The 18221-nt window shown below is 41.0% G+C and overlaps 1 protein-coding gene and 16 non-coding genes across 18 annotated transcripts; all 17 read right to left on the minus strand.

Annotated features, from left to right (window-relative positions):
• Nucleotides 1-248: 248 nt before the first annotated feature.
• LOC134004046 (U5 spliceosomal RNA) lies at nucleotides 249-363 on the minus strand. The gene has a single exon (XR_009927776.1). It is a non-coding gene; the product is annotated as a U5 spliceosomal RNA (small nuclear RNA).
• Nucleotides 364-875: 512 nt separating this feature from the next.
• Nucleotides 876-989, minus strand: LOC134003944 (U5 spliceosomal RNA). Its single transcript, XR_009927680.1, has one exon. It is a non-coding gene; the product is annotated as a U5 spliceosomal RNA (small nuclear RNA).
• A 557-nt stretch (nucleotides 990-1546) lies between these two features.
• Nucleotides 1547-1661, minus strand: LOC134004053 (U5 spliceosomal RNA). Its single transcript, XR_009927783.1, has one exon. It is a non-coding gene; the product is annotated as a U5 spliceosomal RNA (small nuclear RNA).
• Nucleotides 1662-2157: 496 nt separating this feature from the next.
• Nucleotides 2158-2271, minus strand: LOC134003945 (U5 spliceosomal RNA). The gene has a single exon (XR_009927681.1). It is a non-coding gene; the product is annotated as a U5 spliceosomal RNA (small nuclear RNA).
• A 557-nt stretch (nucleotides 2272-2828) lies between these two features.
• On the minus strand, nucleotides 2829-2943 carry LOC134004054 (U5 spliceosomal RNA). Its single transcript, XR_009927784.1, has one exon. It is a non-coding gene; the product is annotated as a U5 spliceosomal RNA (small nuclear RNA).
• A 504-nt stretch (nucleotides 2944-3447) lies between these two features.
• LOC134003946 (U5 spliceosomal RNA) lies at nucleotides 3448-3561 on the minus strand. The gene has a single exon (XR_009927682.1). It is a non-coding gene; the product is annotated as a U5 spliceosomal RNA (small nuclear RNA).
• Nucleotides 3562-4118: 557 nt separating this feature from the next.
• LOC134004057 (U5 spliceosomal RNA) lies at nucleotides 4119-4233 on the minus strand. Its single transcript, XR_009927787.1, has one exon. It is a non-coding gene; the product is annotated as a U5 spliceosomal RNA (small nuclear RNA).
• Nucleotides 4234-4737: 504 nt separating this feature from the next.
• Nucleotides 4738-4851, minus strand: LOC134003959 (U5 spliceosomal RNA). The gene has a single exon (XR_009927694.1). It is a non-coding gene; the product is annotated as a U5 spliceosomal RNA (small nuclear RNA).
• A 557-nt stretch (nucleotides 4852-5408) lies between these two features.
• On the minus strand, nucleotides 5409-5523 carry LOC134004047 (U5 spliceosomal RNA). The gene has a single exon (XR_009927777.1). It is a non-coding gene; the product is annotated as a U5 spliceosomal RNA (small nuclear RNA).
• A 520-nt stretch (nucleotides 5524-6043) lies between these two features.
• LOC134003947 (U5 spliceosomal RNA) lies at nucleotides 6044-6157 on the minus strand. The gene has a single exon (XR_009927683.1). It is a non-coding gene; the product is annotated as a U5 spliceosomal RNA (small nuclear RNA).
• Nucleotides 6158-6714: 557 nt separating this feature from the next.
• LOC134004061 (U5 spliceosomal RNA) lies at nucleotides 6715-6829 on the minus strand. Its single transcript, XR_009927791.1, has one exon. It is a non-coding gene; the product is annotated as a U5 spliceosomal RNA (small nuclear RNA).
• A 496-nt stretch (nucleotides 6830-7325) lies between these two features.
• Nucleotides 7326-7439, minus strand: LOC134003948 (U5 spliceosomal RNA). The gene has a single exon (XR_009927684.1). It is a non-coding gene; the product is annotated as a U5 spliceosomal RNA (small nuclear RNA).
• A 557-nt stretch (nucleotides 7440-7996) lies between these two features.
• On the minus strand, nucleotides 7997-8111 carry LOC134004048 (U5 spliceosomal RNA). Its single transcript, XR_009927778.1, has one exon. It is a non-coding gene; the product is annotated as a U5 spliceosomal RNA (small nuclear RNA).
• Nucleotides 8112-8619: 508 nt separating this feature from the next.
• Nucleotides 8620-8733, minus strand: LOC134003949 (U5 spliceosomal RNA). The gene has a single exon (XR_009927685.1). It is a non-coding gene; the product is annotated as a U5 spliceosomal RNA (small nuclear RNA).
• Nucleotides 8734-9290: 557 nt separating this feature from the next.
• On the minus strand, nucleotides 9291-9405 carry LOC134003969 (U5 spliceosomal RNA). Its single transcript, XR_009927704.1, has one exon. It is a non-coding gene; the product is annotated as a U5 spliceosomal RNA (small nuclear RNA).
• A 522-nt stretch (nucleotides 9406-9927) lies between these two features.
• On the minus strand, nucleotides 9928-10041 carry LOC134003961 (U5 spliceosomal RNA). Its single transcript, XR_009927696.1, has one exon. It is a non-coding gene; the product is annotated as a U5 spliceosomal RNA (small nuclear RNA).
• A 1014-nt stretch (nucleotides 10042-11055) lies between these two features.
• Nucleotides 11056-17825, minus strand: prr15lb (proline rich 15 like b). 2 transcript variants are annotated; one of them, XM_062442540.1, is made up of 2 exons: nucleotides 17607-17791; nucleotides 11056-12502 (listed from the first exon to the last, which is right to left on the minus strand). In XM_062442540.1, exon 2 carries the CDS (start codon nucleotides 12486-12488, stop codon nucleotides 12147-12149), a length of 342 nt encoding a protein of 113 aa, XP_062298524.1. In that variant the 5' UTR covers nucleotides 12489-12502; nucleotides 17607-17791; the 3' UTR covers nucleotides 11056-12146. The 2 variants fall into 2 exon arrangements, with proteins under 2 accessions (XP_062298524.1, XP_062298523.1); XM_062442539.1 differs by having other exon boundaries at nucleotides 11058-12515; nucleotides 17621-17825.
• Nucleotides 17826-18221: the final 396 nt, after the last annotated feature.

Here is an 18221-nt window from a genome sequence, read left to right on the forward strand (position 1 = left end):
ATGTTCATTTGTGGAATTTTGGCCTCCTTGATTTTATATTTGACGATAAAGCAGGGTATGCATTAGGGCGTGGCTACGTCGTGGTTGACAGGTTGGTCGGTTCACAGGTTCAGGCGACGCCTGATGCCCACATAAGTAGAATCCGTGTAGAACAAGTGCAACATTGCATCAGTAAGAACAATGCATCGCTTCAATATGTTATCAAAAGAAGCCTTGCAGGAGTTATAGTTTCATTTGACAATAGAGGAAGCTCCGCACTAGGCAGAGCATGAAAAAATTAACGAGAACTCAGATTGTTCCTCTCCACGGAAATCTTTAGTAAAAGGCGAAAGATTTATACGATCTGAAGAGAAACGTGAGTGTACTGCCCCTTTCTTGCCACTATGGGGTTACTCATTCACTTACATACACCCTGCTGTGACGGTGGCACTTCAATCATGAACTAGTCTATAAATGACAGGAACGTCTGACTGTCTGTCTGTCTGTCTGTCTGTCTGTTATTCGCACATCTCTCGAACCGTTCATCTGATTTATTTCAAACTTGACAGGTGTCTTGCTACGGGCTCCAGTAAGTGCGGTGCCAAGTTTGACGTTGTTTGGATAAGGAATGTAAAAGATATAGATACATATATGGGTAAAAGAAGCATGCATTTGCTGTTGCCGCTTCAGCCGCTGGCCACTCCCCCTCTCACACAGCACACTGAGCACAGCGCGGGACCTAACGTGCGCTCTTGCTTGCACGCTCCAGATTTTGCTGGCGTCAAAGAACCGCTATATTGATTAGAGTTTGGTCGTCTGAATTTGTAGTGAAAACACACGCTAAAACCGATTATGCACAGGCACTAGTAGGATACTTTATATTTCACATGAATAGAAGCCCCGCAAATAGCAGGGCATCAAAAAATTCATAAAAACTCATGTTGTTCCTCTCCACGGAAATCTTTAGTAAAAGGCGAAAGATTTATACGATCTGAAGAGAAACATGAGCGTATTGCTTCTTTGCAGGAACTGTAAGGGGACTCTGTCACTGATATACAGCCTTCAGTGAGGGTGCTGCGGATCGTCCAGGCGGGGGTTTCCGGTCCTCTGAAATGAGGCCGACGCGGAAGTAACTTACAACTGCATTCTATCAAAAGGCCACCAGGGGGCCACCGTTTTGGTGTCAAAAGGACTTCCGTCTCAATACAAGTCAATGGAGAATTCACCAACTTCTCACTTGATTTCTAACCTCAGTAAACGTTTCCAAAATGTGTTTATGGTCTCAATCGCTAGTTTAAAGCCTTCTTCAATGCAGTATGATGTTCATTTGTGGAATTTTGGCCTCCTTGATTTTATATTTGACGATAAAGCAGGGTATGCATTAGGGCGTGGCTACGTCGTGGTTGACAGGTTGGTCGGTTCACAGGTTCAGGCGACGCCTGATGCCCACATAAGTAGAATCCGTGTAGAACAAGTGCAACATTGCATCAGTAAGAACAATGCATCGCTTCAATATGTTATCAAAAGAAGCCTTGCAGGAGTTATAGTTTCATTTGACAATAGAGGAAGCTCCGCACTAGGCAGAGCATGAAAAAATTAACAAGAACTCAGATTGGTCCTCTCCACGGAAATCTTTAGTAAAAGGCGAAAGATTTATACGATCTGAAGAGAAACGTGAGTGTACTGCCCCTTTCTTGCCACTATGGGGGTACTCATTCACTTACATACACCCTGCTGTGACGGTGGCACTTCAATCATGAACTAGTCTATAAATGACAGGAACGTCTGTCTGTCTGTCTGTTATTCGCACATCTCTCGAACCGTTCATCTGATTTATTTCAAACTTGACAGGTGTCTTGCTACGGGCTCCAGTAAGTGCGGTGCCAAGTTTGACGTTGTTTGGATAAGGAATGTAAAAGATATAGATACATATATGGGTAAAAGAAGCACGCATTTGCTGTTGCCGCTTCAGCCGCTGGCCACTCCCCCTCTCACACAGCACACTGAGCACAGCGCGGGACCTAACGTGCGCTCTTGCTTGCACGCTCCAGATTTTGCTGGCGTCAAAGAACCGCTATATTGATTAGAATTTGGTCGTCTGAATTTGTAGTGAAAACACACGCTAAAACCGATTATGCACAGGCACTAGTAGGATACTTTATATTTCACATGAATAGAAGCCCCGCAAATAGCAGGGCATCAAAAAATTCATAAAAACTCATGTTGTTCCTCTCCACGGAAATCTTTAGTAAAAGGCGAAAGATTTATACGATCTGAAGAGAAACATGAGCGTATTGCTTCTTTGCAGGAACTGTAAGGGGAGTCTGTCACTGATATACAGCCTTCAGTGAGGGTGCTGCGGATCGTCCAGGCGGGGGTTTCCGGTCCTCTGAAATGAGGCCGACGCGGAAGTAACTTACAACTGCATTCTATCAAAAGGCCACCAGGGGGCCACCGTTTTGGTGTCAAAAGGACTTCCGTCTCAATACAAGTCAATGGAGAATTCACCAACTTCTCACTTGATTTCTAACCTCAGTAAACGTTTCCAAAATGTGTTTATGGTCTCAATCGCTAGTTTAAAGCCTTCTTCAATGCAGTATGATGTTCATTTGTGGAATTTTGGCCTCCTTGATTTTATATTTGACGATAAAGCAGGGTATGCATTAGGGCGTGGCTACGTCGTGGTTGACAGGTTGGTCGGTTCACAGGTTCAGGCGACGCCTGATGCCCACATAAGTAGAATCCGTGTAGAACAAGTGCAACATTGCATCAGTAAGAACAATGCATCGCTTCAATATGTTATCAAAAGAAGCCTTGCAGGAGTTATAGTTTCATTTGACAATAGAGGAAGCTCCGCACTAGGCAGAGCATGAAAAAATTAACAAGAACTCAGATTGGTCCTCTCCACGGAAATCTTTAGTAAAAGGCGAAAGATTTATACGATCTGAAGAGAAACGTGAGTGTACTGCCCCTTTCTTGCCACTATGGGGGTACTCATTCACTTACATACACCCTGCTGTGACGGTGGCACTTCAATCATGAACTAGTCTATAAATGACAGGAACGTCTGTCTGTCTGTCTGTCTGTCTGTTATTCGCACATCTCTCGAACCGTTCATCTGATTTATTTCAAACTTGACAGGTGTCTTGCTACGGGCTCCAGTAAGTGCAGTGCCAAGTTTGACGTTGTTTGGATAAGGAATGTAAAAGATATAGATACATATATGGGTAAAAGAAGCACGCATTTGCTGTTGCCGCTTCAGCTGCTGGCCACTCCCCCTCTCACACAGCACACTGAGCACAGCGCGGGACCTAACGTGCGCTCTTGCTTGCACGCTCCAGATTTTGCTGGCGTCAAAGAACCGCTATATTGATTAGAGTTTGGTCGTCTGAATTTGTAGTGAAAACACACGCTAAAACCGATTATGCACAGGCACTAGTAGGATACTTTATATTTCACATGAATAGAAGCCCCGCAAATAGCAGGGCATCAAAAAATTCATAAAAACTCATGTTGTTCCTCTCCACGGAAATCTTTAGTAAAAGGCGAAAGATTTATACGATCTGAAGAGAAACATGAGCGTATTGCTTCTTTGCAGGAACTGTAAGGGGACTCTGTCACTGATATACAGCCTTCAGTGAGGGTGCTGCGGATCGTCCAGGCGGGGGTTTCCGGTCCTCTGAAATGAGGCCGACGCGGAAGTAACTTACAACTGCATTCTATCAAAAGGCCACCAGGGGGCCACCGTTTTGGTGTCAAAAGGACTTCCGTCTCAATACAAGTCAATGGAGAATTCACCAACTTCTCACTTGATTTCTAACCTCAGTAAACGTTTCCAAAATGTGTTTATGGTCTCAATCGCTAGTTTAAAGCCTTCTTCAATGCAGTATGATGTTCATTTGTGGAATTTTGGCCTCCTTGATTTTATATTTGACGATAAAGCAGGGTATGCATTAGGGCGTGGCTACGTCGTGGTTGACAGGTTGGTCGGTTCACAGGTTCAGGCGACGCCTGATGCCCACATAAGTAGAATCCGTGTAGAACAAGTGCAACATTGCATCAGTATGAACAATGCATCGCTTCAATATGTTATCAAAAGAAGCCTTGCAGGAGTTATAGTTTCATTTGACAATAGAGGAAGCTCCGCACTAGGCAGAGCATGAAAAAATTAACGAGAACTCAGATTGTTCCTCTCCACGGAAATCTTTAGTAAAAGGCGAAAGATTTATATGATCTGAAGAGAAACGTGAGTGTACTGCCCCTTTCTTGCCACTATGGGGGTACTCATTCACTTACATACACCCTGCTGTGACGGTGGCACTTCAATCATGAACTAGTCTATAAATGACAGGAACGTCTGACTGTCTGTCTGTCTGTCTGTTATTCGCACATCTCTCGAACCGTTCATCTGATTTATTTCAAACTTGACAGGTGTCTTGCTACGGGCTCCAGTAAGTGCGGTGCCAAGTTTGACGTTGTTTGGATAAGGAACGTAAAAGATATAGATACATATATGGGTAAAAGAAGCACGCATTTGCTGTTGCCGCTTCAGCCGCTGGCCACTCCCCCTCTCACACAGCACACTGAGCACAGCGCGGGACCTAACGTGCGCTCTTGCTTGCACGCTCCAGATTTTGCTGGCGTCAAAGAACCGCTATATTGATTAGAATTTGGTCGTCTGAATTTGTAGTGAAAACACACGCTAAAACCGATTATGCACAGGCACTAGTAAGATACTTTATATTTCACATGAATAGAAGCCCCGCAAATAGCAGGGCATCAAAAAATTCATAAAAACTCATGTTGTTCCTCTCCACGGAAATCTTTAGTAAAAGGCGAAAGATTTATACGATCTGAAAAGAAACATGAGCGTATTGCTTCTTTGCAGGAACTGTAAGGGGACTCTGTCACTGATATACAGCCTTCAGTGAGGGTGCTGCGGATCGTCCAGGCGGGGGTTTCCGGTCCTCTGAAATGAGGCCGACGCGGAAGTAACTTACGACTGCATTCTATCAAAAGGCCACCAGGGGGCCACCGTTTTGGTGTCAAAAGGACTTCCGTCTCAATACAAGTCAATGGAGAATTCACCAACTTCTCACTTGATTTCTAACCTCAGTAAACGTTTCCAAAATGTGTTTATGGTCTCAATCGCTAGTTTAAAGCCATCTTCAATGCAGTATGATGTTCATTTGTGGAATTTTGGCCTCCTTGATTTTATATTTGACTATAAAGCAGGGTATGCATTAGGGCGTGGCTACGTCGTGGTTGACAGGTTGGTCGGTTCACAGGTTCAGGCGACGCCTGATGCCCACATAAGTAGAATCCGTGTAGAACAAGTGCAACATTGCATCAGTAAGAACAATGCATCGCTTCAATATGTTATCAAAAGAAGCCTTGCAGGAGTTATAGTTTCATTTGACAATAGAGGAAGCTCCGCACTAGGCAGAGCATGAAAAAATTAACGAGAACTCAGATTGTTCCTCTCCACGGAAATCTTTAGTAAAAGGCGAAAGATTTATACGATCTGAAGAGAAACGTGAGTGTACTGCCCCTTTCTTGCCACTATGGGGGTACTCATTCACTTACATACACCCTGCTGTGACGGTGGCACTTCAATCATGAACTAGTCTATAAATGACAGGAACGTCTGACTGTCTGTCTGTCTGTCTGTCTGTCTGTCTGTCTGTTATTCGCACATCTCTCGAACCGTTCATCTGATTTATTTCAAACTTGACAGGTGTCTTGCTACGGACTCCAGTAAGTGCGGTGCCAAGTTTGACGTTGTTTGGATAAGTAATGTAAAAGATATAGATACATATATGGGTAAAAGAAGCACGCATTTGCTGTTGCCGCTTCAGCCGCTGGCCACTCCCCCTCTCACACAGCACACTGAGCACAGCGCGGGACCTAACGTGCGCTCTTGCTTGCACGCTCCAGATTTTGCTGGCGTCAAAGAACCGCTATATTGATTAGAGTTTGGTCGTCTGAATTTGTAGTGAAAACACACGCTAAAACCGATTATGCACAGGCACTAGTAGGATACTTTATATTTCACATGAATAGAAGCCCCGCAAATAGCAGGGCATCAAAAAATTCATAAAAACTCATGTTGTTCCTCTCCACGGAAATCTTTAGTAAAAGGCGAAAGATTTATACGATCTGAAGAGAAACATGAGCGTATTGCTTCTTTGCAGGAACTGTAAGGGGACTCTGTCACTGATATACAGCCTTCAGTGAGGGTGCTGCGGATCGTCCAGGCGGGGGTTTCCGGTCCTCTGAAATGAGGCCGACGCGGAAGTAACTTACAACTGCATTCTATCAAAAGGCCACCAGGGGGCCACCGTTTTGGTGTCAAAAGGACTTCCGTCTCAATACAAGTCAATGGAGAATTCACCAACTTCTCACTTGATTTCTAACCTCAGTAAACGTTTCCAAAATGTGTTTATGGTCTCAATCGCTAGTTTAAAGCCTTCTTCAATGCAGTATGATGTTCATTTGTGGAATTTTGGCCTCCTTGATTTTATATTTGACGATAAAGCAGGGTATGCATTAGGGCGTGGCTACGTCGTGGTTGACAGGTTGGTCGGTTCACAGGTTCAGGCGACGCCTGATGCCCACATAAGTAGAATCCGTGTAGAACAAGTGCAACATTGCATCAGTAAGAACAATGCATCGCTTCAATATGTTATCAAAAGAAGCCTTGCAGGAGTTATAGTTTCATTTGACAATAGAGGAAGCTCCGCACTAGGCAGAGCATGAAAAAATTAACAAGAACCCAGATTGGTCCTCTCCACGGAAATCTTTAGTAAAAGGCGAAAGATTTATACGATCTGAAGAGAAACGTGAGTGTACTGCCCCTTTCTTGCCACTATGGGGGTACTCATTCACTTACATACACCCTGCTGTGACGGTGGCACTTCAATCATGAACTAGTCTATAAATGACAGGAACGTCTGTCTGTCTGTCTGTTATTCGCACATCTCTCGAACCGTTCATCTGATTTATTTCAAACTTGACAGGTGTCTTGCTACGGGCTCCAGTAAGTGCGGTGCCAAGTTTGACGTTGTTTGGATAAGGAATGTAAAAGATATAGATACATATATGGGTAAAAGAAGCACGCATTTGCTGTTGCCGCTTCAGCCGCTGGCCACTCCCCCTCTCACACAGCACACTGAGCACAGCGCGGGACCTAACGTGCGCTCTTGCTTGCACGCTCCAGATTTTGCTGGCGTCAAAGAACCGCTATATTGATTAGAATTTGGTCGTCTGAATTTGTAGTGAAAACACACGCTAAAACCGATTATGCACAGGCACTAGTAGGATACTTTATATTTCACATGAATAGAAGCCCCGCAAATAGCAGGGCATCAAAAAATTCATAAAAACTCATGTTGTTCCTCTCCACGGAAATCTTTAGTAAAAGGCGAAAGATTTATACGATCTGAAGAGAAACATGAGCGTATTGCTTCTTTGCAGGAACTGTAAGGGGAGTCTGTCACTGATATACAGCCTTCAGTGAGGGTGCTGCGGATCGTCCAGGCGGGGGTTTCCGGTCCTCTGAAATGAGGCCGACGCGGAAGTAACTTACAACTGCATTCTATCAAAAGGCCACCAGGGGGCCACCGTTTTGGTGTCAAAAGGACTTCCGTCTCAATACAAGTCAATGGAGAATTCACCAACTTCTCACTTGATTTCTAACCTCAGTAAACGTTTCCAAAATGTGTTTATGGTCTCAATCGCTAGTTTAAAGCCATCTTCAATGCAGTATGATGTTCATTTGTGGAATTTTGGCCTCCTTGATTTTATATTTGACTATAAAGCAGGGTATGCATTAGGGCGTGGCTACGTCGTGGTTGACAGGTTGGTCGGTTCACAGGTTCAGGCGACGCCTGATGCCCACATAAGTAGAATCCGTGTAGAACAAGTGCAACATTGCATCAGTAAGAACAATGCATCGCTTCAATATGTTATCAAAAGAAGCCTTGCAGGAGTTATAGTTTCATTTGACAATAGAGGAAGCTCCGCACTAGGCAGAGCATGAAAAAATTAACGAGAACTCAGATTGTTCCTCTCCACGGAAATCTTTAGTAAAAGGCGAAAGATTTATACGATCTGAAGAGAAACGTGAGTGTACTGCCCCTTTCTTGCCACTATGGGGGTACTCATTCACTTACATACACCCTGCTGTGACGGTGGCACTTCAATCATGAACTAGTCTATAAATGACAGGAACGTCTGACTGTCTGTCTGTCTGTCTGTCTGTTATTCGCACATCTCTCGAACCGTTCATCTGATTTATTTCAAACTTGACAGGTGTCTTGCTACGGGCTCCAGTAAGTGCGGTGCCAAGTTTGACGTTGTTTGGATAAGGAATGTAAAAGATATAGATACATATATGGGTAAAAGAAGCACGCATTTGCTGTTGCCGCTTCAGCCGCTGGCCACTCCCCCTCTCACACAGCACACTGAGCACAGCGCGGGACCTAACGTGCGCTCTTGCTTGCACGCTCCAGATTTTGCTGGCGTCAAAGAACCGCTATATTGATTAGAGTTTGGTCGTCTGAATTTGTAGTGAAAACACACGCTAAAACCGATTATGCACAGGCACTAGTAGGATACTTTATATTTCACATGAATAGAAGCCCCGCAAATAGCAGGGCATCAAAAAATTCATAAAAACTCATGTTGTTCCTCTCCACGGAAATCTTTAGTAAAAGGCGAAAGATTTATACGATCTGAAGAGAAACATGAGCGTATTGCTTCTTTGCAGGAACTGTAAGGGGACTCTGTCACTGATATACAGCCTTCAGTGAGGGTGCTGCGGATCGTCCAGGCGGGGGTTTCCGGTCCTCTGAAATGAGGCCGACGCGGAAGTAACTTACAACTGCATTCTATCAAAAGGCCACCAGGGGGCCACCGTTTTGGTGTCAAAAGGACTTCCGTCTCAATACAAGTCAATGGAGAATTCACCAACTTCTCACTTGATTTCTAACCTCAGTAAACGTTTCCAAAATGTGTTTATGGTCTCAATCGCTAGTTTAAAGCCATCTTCAATGCAGTATGATGTTCATTTGTGGAATTTTGGCCTCCTTGATTTTATATTTGACTATAAAGCAGGGTATGCATTAGGGCGTGGCTACGTCGTGGTTGACAGGTTGGTCGGTTCACAGGTTCAGGCGACGCCTGATGCCCACATAAGTAGAATCCGTGTAGAACAAGTGCAACATTGCATCAGTAAGAACAATGCATCGCTTCAATATGTTATCAAAAGAAGCCTTGCAGGAGTTATAGTTTCATTTGACAATAGAGGAAGCTCCGCACTAGGCAGAGCATGAAAAAATTAACGAGAACTCAGATTGTTCCTCTCCACGGAAATCTTTAGTAAAAGGCGAAAGATTTATACGATTTGAAGAGAAACGTGAGTGTACTGCCCCTTTCTTGCCACTATGGGGGTAGTCATTCACTTACATACACCCTGCTGTGACGGTGGCACTTCAATCATGAACTAAGTCTATAAATGACAGGAACTTCTGACTGACTGACTGTCTGTCTGTCTGTCTGTCTGTTATTCGCATATCTCTCGAACCGTTCATCTGATTTATTTCAAACCTGACAGGTGTCTTGCTACGGGCTCCAGTAAGTGCGGTGCCAAGTTTGACGTTGTTTGGATAAGGAATGTAAAAGATATAGATAAATATATGGGTAAAAGAAGCACGCATTTGCTGTTGCCGCTTCAGCCGCTGGCCACTCCCCCTCTCACACTGCACACTGAGCACAGCGCGGGACCTAACGCGCGCTCTTGCTTGCACGCTCCAGATTTTGCTGGCGTCAAAGAACCGCTATATTGATTAGAGTTTGGTCGTCTGAATTTGTAGTGAAAACACATGCTAAAACCGATTATGCACAGGCACTGCACTAGTAGGATACTTTATATTTCACATGAATAGAAGCCCCGCAAAAAGCAGGGCATCAAATAATTCATAAAAACTCATGTTGTTCCTCTCCACGGAAATCTTTAGTAAAAGGCGAAAGATTTATACGATCTGAAGAGAAACATGAGCGTATTGCTTCTTTGCAGGAACTGTATGGCGACTCTGTCACTGATATACAGCCTTCAGTGAGGGTGCTGCGGATCGTCCAGGCGGGGGTTTCCGGTCCTCTGAAATGAGGCCGACGCGGAAGTAACTTACAACTGCATTCTATCAAAAGGCCACCAGGGGGCCACCGTTTTGGTGTCAAAAGGACTTCCGTCTCAATACAAGTCAATGGAGAATTCACCAACTTCTCACTTGATTTCTAACCTCAGTAAACGTTTCCAAAATGTGTTTATGGTCTCAATTGCTAGTTTAAAGCCTTTTTCAATGCAGTATGATGTTCATTTGTGGAATTTTGTCTGAATAAACACACTGTCTCAATAGGGTTTCCATGCCATTTTTAAGCTTTGGCTTTGAATTGGTCATAATTCTGATAGGTTGGTACGTTTTTGACCTGGTATTACTAATTTGATTTAAGATTAATTTTAGAAAATATGGATTAAGTGTGATTAAGTGTAAGTAAGCACAGGGGGGAATGCAGGAAACCATTAATCTAGCTCAAATAAAACTGAATAACTACAACAACTAAAGTTTCTCTGCAACATTTTGGACATGAGTATTTGAACTTACATTGTGACTCTTTCCCAAACCCTGCTTCCTCATATGGGGACATTACATTTTGGCTTTACTGGATCTCATAACTACTTGGATCTTGTGCCACCTAGTGGCCAAAAAAGCACAATACATCAAATAGTGTAAATACCTGATCTTGGCCATGTCAGTCATCAGCCGATCCTCAGACAAAAGTGGACCAAGTACAAATCCGTATCAAATTTTTTGGTTGAAACTTGTTTATTTATACTATAATAATAATATAATAATGTTTGTAGTTTTATATTCTGTACAAATGTGTACGCTACGATGTGCTAATTAGGAAGTACTACTCGTTTGAAGATGTTTGGACTTTATTATGAAATGCAAAGGGAAAGTGTAAAGGTTAAAAAAAACTAAAACAACATTTCACAAGAGTATAAATATTTATTGCTACAAATTAGTCTACATTGCTTTTATTTTTCAGTCTTATGTGATACATTCCCAGGGCCCATTTCTCTGTCAAAAACTGGAAGATTACTAAATGCACTATTAGGAGAAAACTCTGAGGTGGAGGATTTGTCTGATTGTGATGCTGATGAAACATCTAAAAGTAGTCTGACTTTTTTAGAAGACATGCAGGCTGCAGCAGATGGCACTGTGCTCAACTTTAAAGTGTATCAGTGTGCAAACATGCTGGGTTCACTGGTTCAGGAAGTAGAGGGACCTGGTTTGGTCATTGAACATCTGGCAAAAACTAAATAAAACAATGAAAAATGACAATGAACAACAAGCTGTTTTGTTCTTTGTTACATAATAGTAACTTTAACATGTCATTATCCATAACTTTAAAACCCAGACCTATTGAACTTTTGGAAGAAGAAATAACAAAGCACTCCTTTATAATAACATCTGGTTAAATTTATTAAAAACAAAATACACTTTTTTGTGTTGGGATTTCAGAAAATATACTAACTAAGTTTAATTTAACAAATCTGTGGAATATCTACAGTGTTTCAGAAACATCAACATCAAGCCTTCATTTGCTTTGGTTGTAAAAATGCAACAAAAATAAATCCTGTGCTTTTGCACTACACACAGGCATATCTTCCCTTGGGTACTGATTGTGTAAGACATAGAAATTAGGTTTTATTTCCAAAATTATACATTCATTATAACAAAAAACTAAACTTTAAATTACAATCATGTTTACAATTCATTCATAAGTAGGTTTGCATGAGGTCAGGCAGACTCACAGATCATTTTTAAAGAAATGAAACGACAGTGTTGTTTCAGTTTTAGGGTAAAACTTTTACAAAAGTGTTTCAAGTACTTTGTGTAGCTTCCCCTCACATCTTGTAAATGTCTGATGTAGATAGCAGGTGTTTATTTAGGTGTGAGTCCATTGGTTACACAGGTGTGGTGCTTGGTAACGGTATCCACCCAGCATGGTTGTGCTTCAAGCTTTGTATGAGTGTGACGCTGATATATGACACAAGTGTGATCAACTATGTGCGTTCTTGGTGTTTGTGAGCACGTTGGTTATTTTTCAGTCTTCTTTTTATGTTTCTCGTCACTCAGGTTGTGCTCTGCAAACAGATTTGGGTTCTCCGCCAACGTGGCCCGGACTTTCTTCTTCTCCTTGAAGCGACCGGAGTTGGAGACCTTGACGTGACGGCCTTTGGTGGCAGACTTATCTACAATCTTCTCCAGTCTGGCATTGAACTGACTGTCCATATTATGGTCTGGAGGGGGATTATTGTTGCTCGAGTGCTCTTTATTCCCAGTGTTGCTGCCATACTCGGCTGGGATCTCGTACAGGACCTTGGATTCAGACTTCTTTTTGCGTGAGAAGGTCAGCTTCCACCAGCTTGGGTCAGCCATGGCACCAACGGATACTGGAAGACTGACCTGAGAGGCACAGAGAAGACAATTAGGACCAAAGACATACTATAATAATAGTTATATCTATCCAGCATAAAATATATCATATGCAGTAGTTTGAGAAGGTTCCTCCTCAGCTCACAGTTTTATTGTGCCATCATATTTCAGATAATTGCTTCCTGCAAACATGTCGGGACAATTACATTTATTAGAGGGATCATATTCCCACCCTGAACAAACTTGTAGCTACTGTATATCACTTAGGACACTAAAGTGATGTCTCCCGTATTGTTTCTGAGAATTTGGGGGATTTTTTTATGAAGCTGAGGACGAGACGTTTACACCCTACCACTACATATACTAATAGCACATCACTATTTTATATATATCATGATTAGTTTTCAAGCCAAAATGCCAAAAAAATCTCAACATCCAACCTCTCAAATGTGAAGATTTTCTGTTTTTCCTCATCATATATAACACAATTTAATATCTTTGGGTTTTGGACAGTTGAAGATGTCATTGTGGCCTTTGAGAAAAACTGTAAATGTGTTTTTATTTTTCACTATTTTTAACATTTTGCTAAATGATCTGCAGAGGAATCAATCGTCTGAAGAAAAAGTCGTTGGTCTATAAATACAGTTCTATACTACAAGTGTTGTTAGACTTTTTTCCCTTCTACATGCACCTTGGAAGTAGGTGAAGTTGTGCCAGAAACCTCCACCCTGTATCTAGATGAATCACTCTTGAAAATAATCACTTGAGCTCATGCAGAACAGGCTTTTAATTCAACTTCACACTCGCAGTTTATTCAATAAAACAAATGGCAGTGTCTCTGGATTATCCTCTACCAGTCACACCTATCAGACCCATCCTTAGAGAGGAGACGGTGAGCATGAGTAGCTTCTTTTCATCCGTGCCACATTGGAGGTGTAACATAATGGCGGGGGGGACACCTGACACTCTGCTCTCTGCTGATAAATTAATGAGCATCTGAAGAAGAGTATCCTCTGTCCCTCCCATGTGATCTGATATGAAGTCGAAGAACCAAGCTGTTCTCTTAGTGATGCTTCAGGAGCTCAGAAACGTGTTATATAACAGCATCACAAAGTAACAGTAGGCCTTTAGATGATCTATTTATTTAATGTCACACACAGTAATTAGAATTCATGAATGCATGTCGATACACAGTCCACACCTCGCAACCACAATTGCTAAAATAACTTCCTTATTACTTGAGTACTTGAGTAGTAATTCATTCTTTGATTGTGACTTCAAGAGAATCATAAACAGGTGTGTGATACTGATTATAAAATATCCTAAAGGAGACATAACTCTCTCTAAGGATGGGTCTGATATTACCAGTAGAGGATAATCCAGAGCCGGAGTGCCATTTGTTTTATTAAATAAATTGCAGATGAATGGTAAGAGCATGAAGTTGCATTAAAAGCATGTGCTGCATGAGCTCAAGTGATTATTTTCTCTCATTCAGTTAAATGTTACAAATAGTGGAAAATAAAAAGACATTCACATTTTCTCAAAAGCCACAATGAGGTCTTCAGTTTACTTGCGTCATCTGACTAACTGTCCAAACCCCAAAGGTATTAAATTGAGTCATATATAATAAGGAAAAACTGAAAATCCCCACATTTGAGAGGTTGGACTTTGGCATTTTTGCGTGAAAACTAACTGAAACCATTAGTTGCTTTTTGTTATTTTTTTGTTATGATGTCAGATGTTAATTTGAGGTGATGGTGCAGAGAAATGCTCCCTGTTAATAGACATAGGCTGAACTGAGGGGCTTCATTAAAGGGTCAGTCTAAGATTAATAAAGAGTTTTTGAACTGTAAATGCAGGTACGTGTTATTCTCCTTTCATTAAACACACCTGGAAATACTCATAACACACAGAAACACCTGTGCTTTGATGTGGGATTGGCTCGAAGCCTTCTTGGTGTCTTTTTCCAGAGCTTTTCATACCGCTCCAACTCCCAACCCTCCATGTTTCCTGTCTGTATATTCAATGTTAACTTAAGTGGAAAAAAGGCAAAGTTTAGCAGAAGATTTTTGGTCTGCATGTATTTACTCATTGTTTTTTTGTTTTTTTGCATGATGCACACTGTTCCCTGAGGGTAATCTATCAAACAAAAACCCCTTCTATACTCTCTTATCGTGACATGCTATAACACGACGGGTTCCAGTTCATGAGGGCTGACAGGAACTACACACAAATCCTCTTTTGGCATGTCCATTTTATCGTGGAGCACCTATGCAAATACAGAGCACATGCCCTTTGCAGAAACACTCATCTTACTCTTATCTGAACCATGTGATGTTAGTCACCTGGCACACACAGGTAGTGCAAAGGTTCAAGACTCAGTGTTGAAAACAATTGGTGAGATTCCTGATGATAGGGGTTTGAATAGTTACGTTAAAGGTGTAATTGTACACTTTAAACACTTACATAAGAGCCTTTGTGCTTTATTCTCCTGGACCTTATGTTACATCTTGGCCCACTAGTGGTTAATTACGTTTATTTATGACCTTACACTCAGGTAACAGGTAGCCTTGCTGACCAAGAAGAGCTTTTACAAGTTCCCCAGAGGCTGAAAAACCATCTAAGAGGGACCAAACCTTATGTACTTTTACTGTAATACTTTTTATTTGTGTATCAGAACTTAGTTTTTTCTTCTTTCCTCTCCCATTAATCATCTCACGACCCTTCAGATTTACCTGCTGACCCTTTGGAGGGGCCCCACCCCTAGGTTGGGAACCACAGGACTAAACTAGCTAACTGTATATAAAGTAGTGTAAACTAGCTCCACCTCCAGCAGCTACAACAGTAACATGCTGCTCTAACACTGATGCTTCACTATTAATAATCTAATGATGTCATATATAATAATATATCAGTCAGAGGACCAAACCACTACTTTACTGTAATACTACATACTACATCGCTCATAATACTGCAGTACTTTTACTGTAATACTCTACTTTGTAACTACATCAAGCTCTTATAGCTCTTCTATTTTTCTTGTTTTCCCACTAAATCCAAAATTAGTTCCTCCTTTTTTTCTAGCTGAATCCACCAACATAATATTGTTCAGTCTTTACCAACAGACAGGTTGCTCCTTAACTAACGTTTGCAGAGCATTTACATAGTATTGTTGACTTTCCATCAGCCAGTTTCTGCAGAACAAACTTACTAAAGAGGCCGGAGCAGCACTTTCACACCATGTTAAGTAAGAGAACATAGCGGTACAATATGCACACATATTTCTTTTAGTATTCCATGTTTGACTTAGATGTGACCTTTGAGACAAACACAAAAAAAGTCCCTGTTGACTTAAAGGAGGCCCTCCATAGTTCTCTTTTAATAAGTTACCATGTATTCTGTTATGTGTGGGTGAGCCGCTCAGCAAAGCCTCAGAGATCACAGCAAGGGGGGGAAAAGGAACACTGTGGTCACATTTTGGAAATCACTAACCAGCTGCAAAGCCTTTCAGTAACACAATGTTTGAGCTGGAGGGAGAGAGAGAGGAGGCTCCAAGGGCAGCGAGGACTACACCGCCCTCATAACTGAGCTGAGGGTTCATGCATGAGATTCTCGGGTTTCGTCCCCGTGTGCCAACAAGTGCAAAGTTGAATGAGTTGCTGAAAGGATGTTGGATGTTTATAATAATATAATAATGTGTAATATGCATCAAAATTAGTGTTTATAATTCCTTTTTAGTTGTTTGCTCTCTGGACATTTACACATGCTGTCACATCTAGATTACAAGCGATACTGTATCTTTATAATTATATTAACAATTAACATGAAAAAAATAGGTTTTGAAGTGATGAAAGTTTAGTTTTGTGTGATTTTAGATTGAGAAATGTGTTTAAATCTCACTCAGACAGCGCCACCAGCTAAAACATTATTAAGTTCAGCAATTACATCAGTTAATATAACCTGAATTAATCAATAAATCATGTTATAATATATCTAAATCATGCTGTTTTTTTTAATATAATGACATTTTTTAATATTCTAATTCTAATGTTTATAATATTTAATTTAAAGTCAGACACTGAATGACAGTCTCCATCTTTTTGGGGTTCCAACTAATAACTATTTGCATCATGTTTTGTCTTTATGGCATGTTGTTGTCTTCTACCTGTCATTTTTTAACCAACAACTTAACTGGTTTCAGAAGATCTCGCCAAAGGACAACAGTTGAAAATTAACCAGCTGACTAACACAGGCACATTAACAGAGATGGTGATTAATTTGCATTTTCTTTGATAAATAATAAATGAAATGCTTATCACAGTTGGCTGTAGTCCAACGTTTGTCAAAGCAACAGTCCAAAAAAACACTTGAATATTCAATTTACTGTCATAAAAGACAATAAATGCAGCAAATTCTCACATTTCAGCCCTAAAATCACTAAATATTTGGCATTTTTTGATTGAATAATTACCTAAATGATGAGTTGCTGGTTTATTTTTTTGTTTTCTTGATAAAAGTTGGTGGACATTAATCGAAAAAATGTCCAGACTTTATCATTCTGTACTTAACGAAGTCTGACATGTTGCTTTTTTAAATAAATATATGACATTTAAGAGCCTTGAATCACCAATTTTTTTGCTTGAACAATGACCTAAATGATCAGTTGCTGGCTAGTTAATTTATTGCCAAGTTGTTTTCATGATAAAAGTTGGTAGAAATAAGTTCCAGACTTTATCATTCTCTAGTCAACAAAGTCTGACATGTTGCTTTTTTAAATAAATATATGACATTTAAGAGCCTTGAATCAACAATTTTTTTGCTTTTTTGCTTTAACAATGACCTAAATGATCAGTTGCTGGCTAGTTAATTTATTGCCAAGTTGTTTTCATGATAAAAGTTGGTAGAAATAAGTTCCAGACTTTATTATTATATACTTAAAGTCTGACATATTGCATGTTATAAATGTATGAGAAAGTTGCCAATACGTTCAATAATTAGATTGCTGTTACTGGATCTTATGTGAGGAAAATATGCATTGTGATACTTGTTATCAGGCACATAAACCTAAACAAGAAGCGGAATGTTAGAGACATGAAATAACTTTTAGGTGCACAGTAACACATATGTTTTCTTACCTTGTTAACAACGAGCTGGCTGAAGGAAGATAGTCTCAGATGTGAAACTGCCCCGCCATGTTTATAATTCATCAACTCCTCTCTCTCTCTCTTTCTCTCTCTCTCTCTTTCTCTGTGTGTGTTTTTTAATTCTTCTTCTCAGGTGATCACGCACAGGTGCAGCATCTCTTCCTCTCTGCCTCTCCCTCACCTTGTTCCTCTGTACCCTTGACTCCGCTGTATAGCACACACCCTCCTCAAACACAAACACACACGCATACATACACACACCTTAAAGCCCGCCCAGCTAAGTAAGTGCATGAGTGACTAAATGTTGCAGCAGCCATGTGATTTTAGTGAGACCTTTATCTTCAGAGTTAATGTGAACTTAAAGAGGTGAGAAGCTTTTAAAAACTGCAAATAAATTCCGCCTTTATCTGCCTCACTTTTAAAGAGTGATCCTGTTTTAATGTGAAATTTGGATGCAGAATAAAGCCCATCTTTGTGTTTTAGTTTTTCCACTCCTGTTACACAACTCTTAAGTAATGACACAAAGCTGGAGAGAGAGAGAGAGAGAGAGAGAGAGAGATAGACAGACAGAGACACAGACAGAGAGAGAGAG

The sequence above is a fragment of the Scomber scombrus genome, chromosome 21 (assembly GCF_963691925.1).
Source record: "Scomber scombrus chromosome 21, fScoSco1.1, whole genome shotgun sequence".
Classification (NCBI taxonomy): Eukaryota; Metazoa; Chordata; class Actinopteri; order Scombriformes; family Scombridae; genus Scomber; species Scomber scombrus.

What these genes read in the sequence shown, in the direction of transcription:
- prr15lb (XM_062442539.1), bottom strand. Translation starts at nt 17,692, where the DNA reads ATGAATTATAAACATGGCGGGGCAGTTTCACATCTGAGACTATCTTCC. An exon ending in GCCAGCTCGTTGTTAACAAG is followed by an intron (nt 12,516 to 17,620) that starts GTAAGAAAACAT and finishes TGTGCCTCTCAG; the next exon opens with GTCAGTCTTCCAGTATCCGT.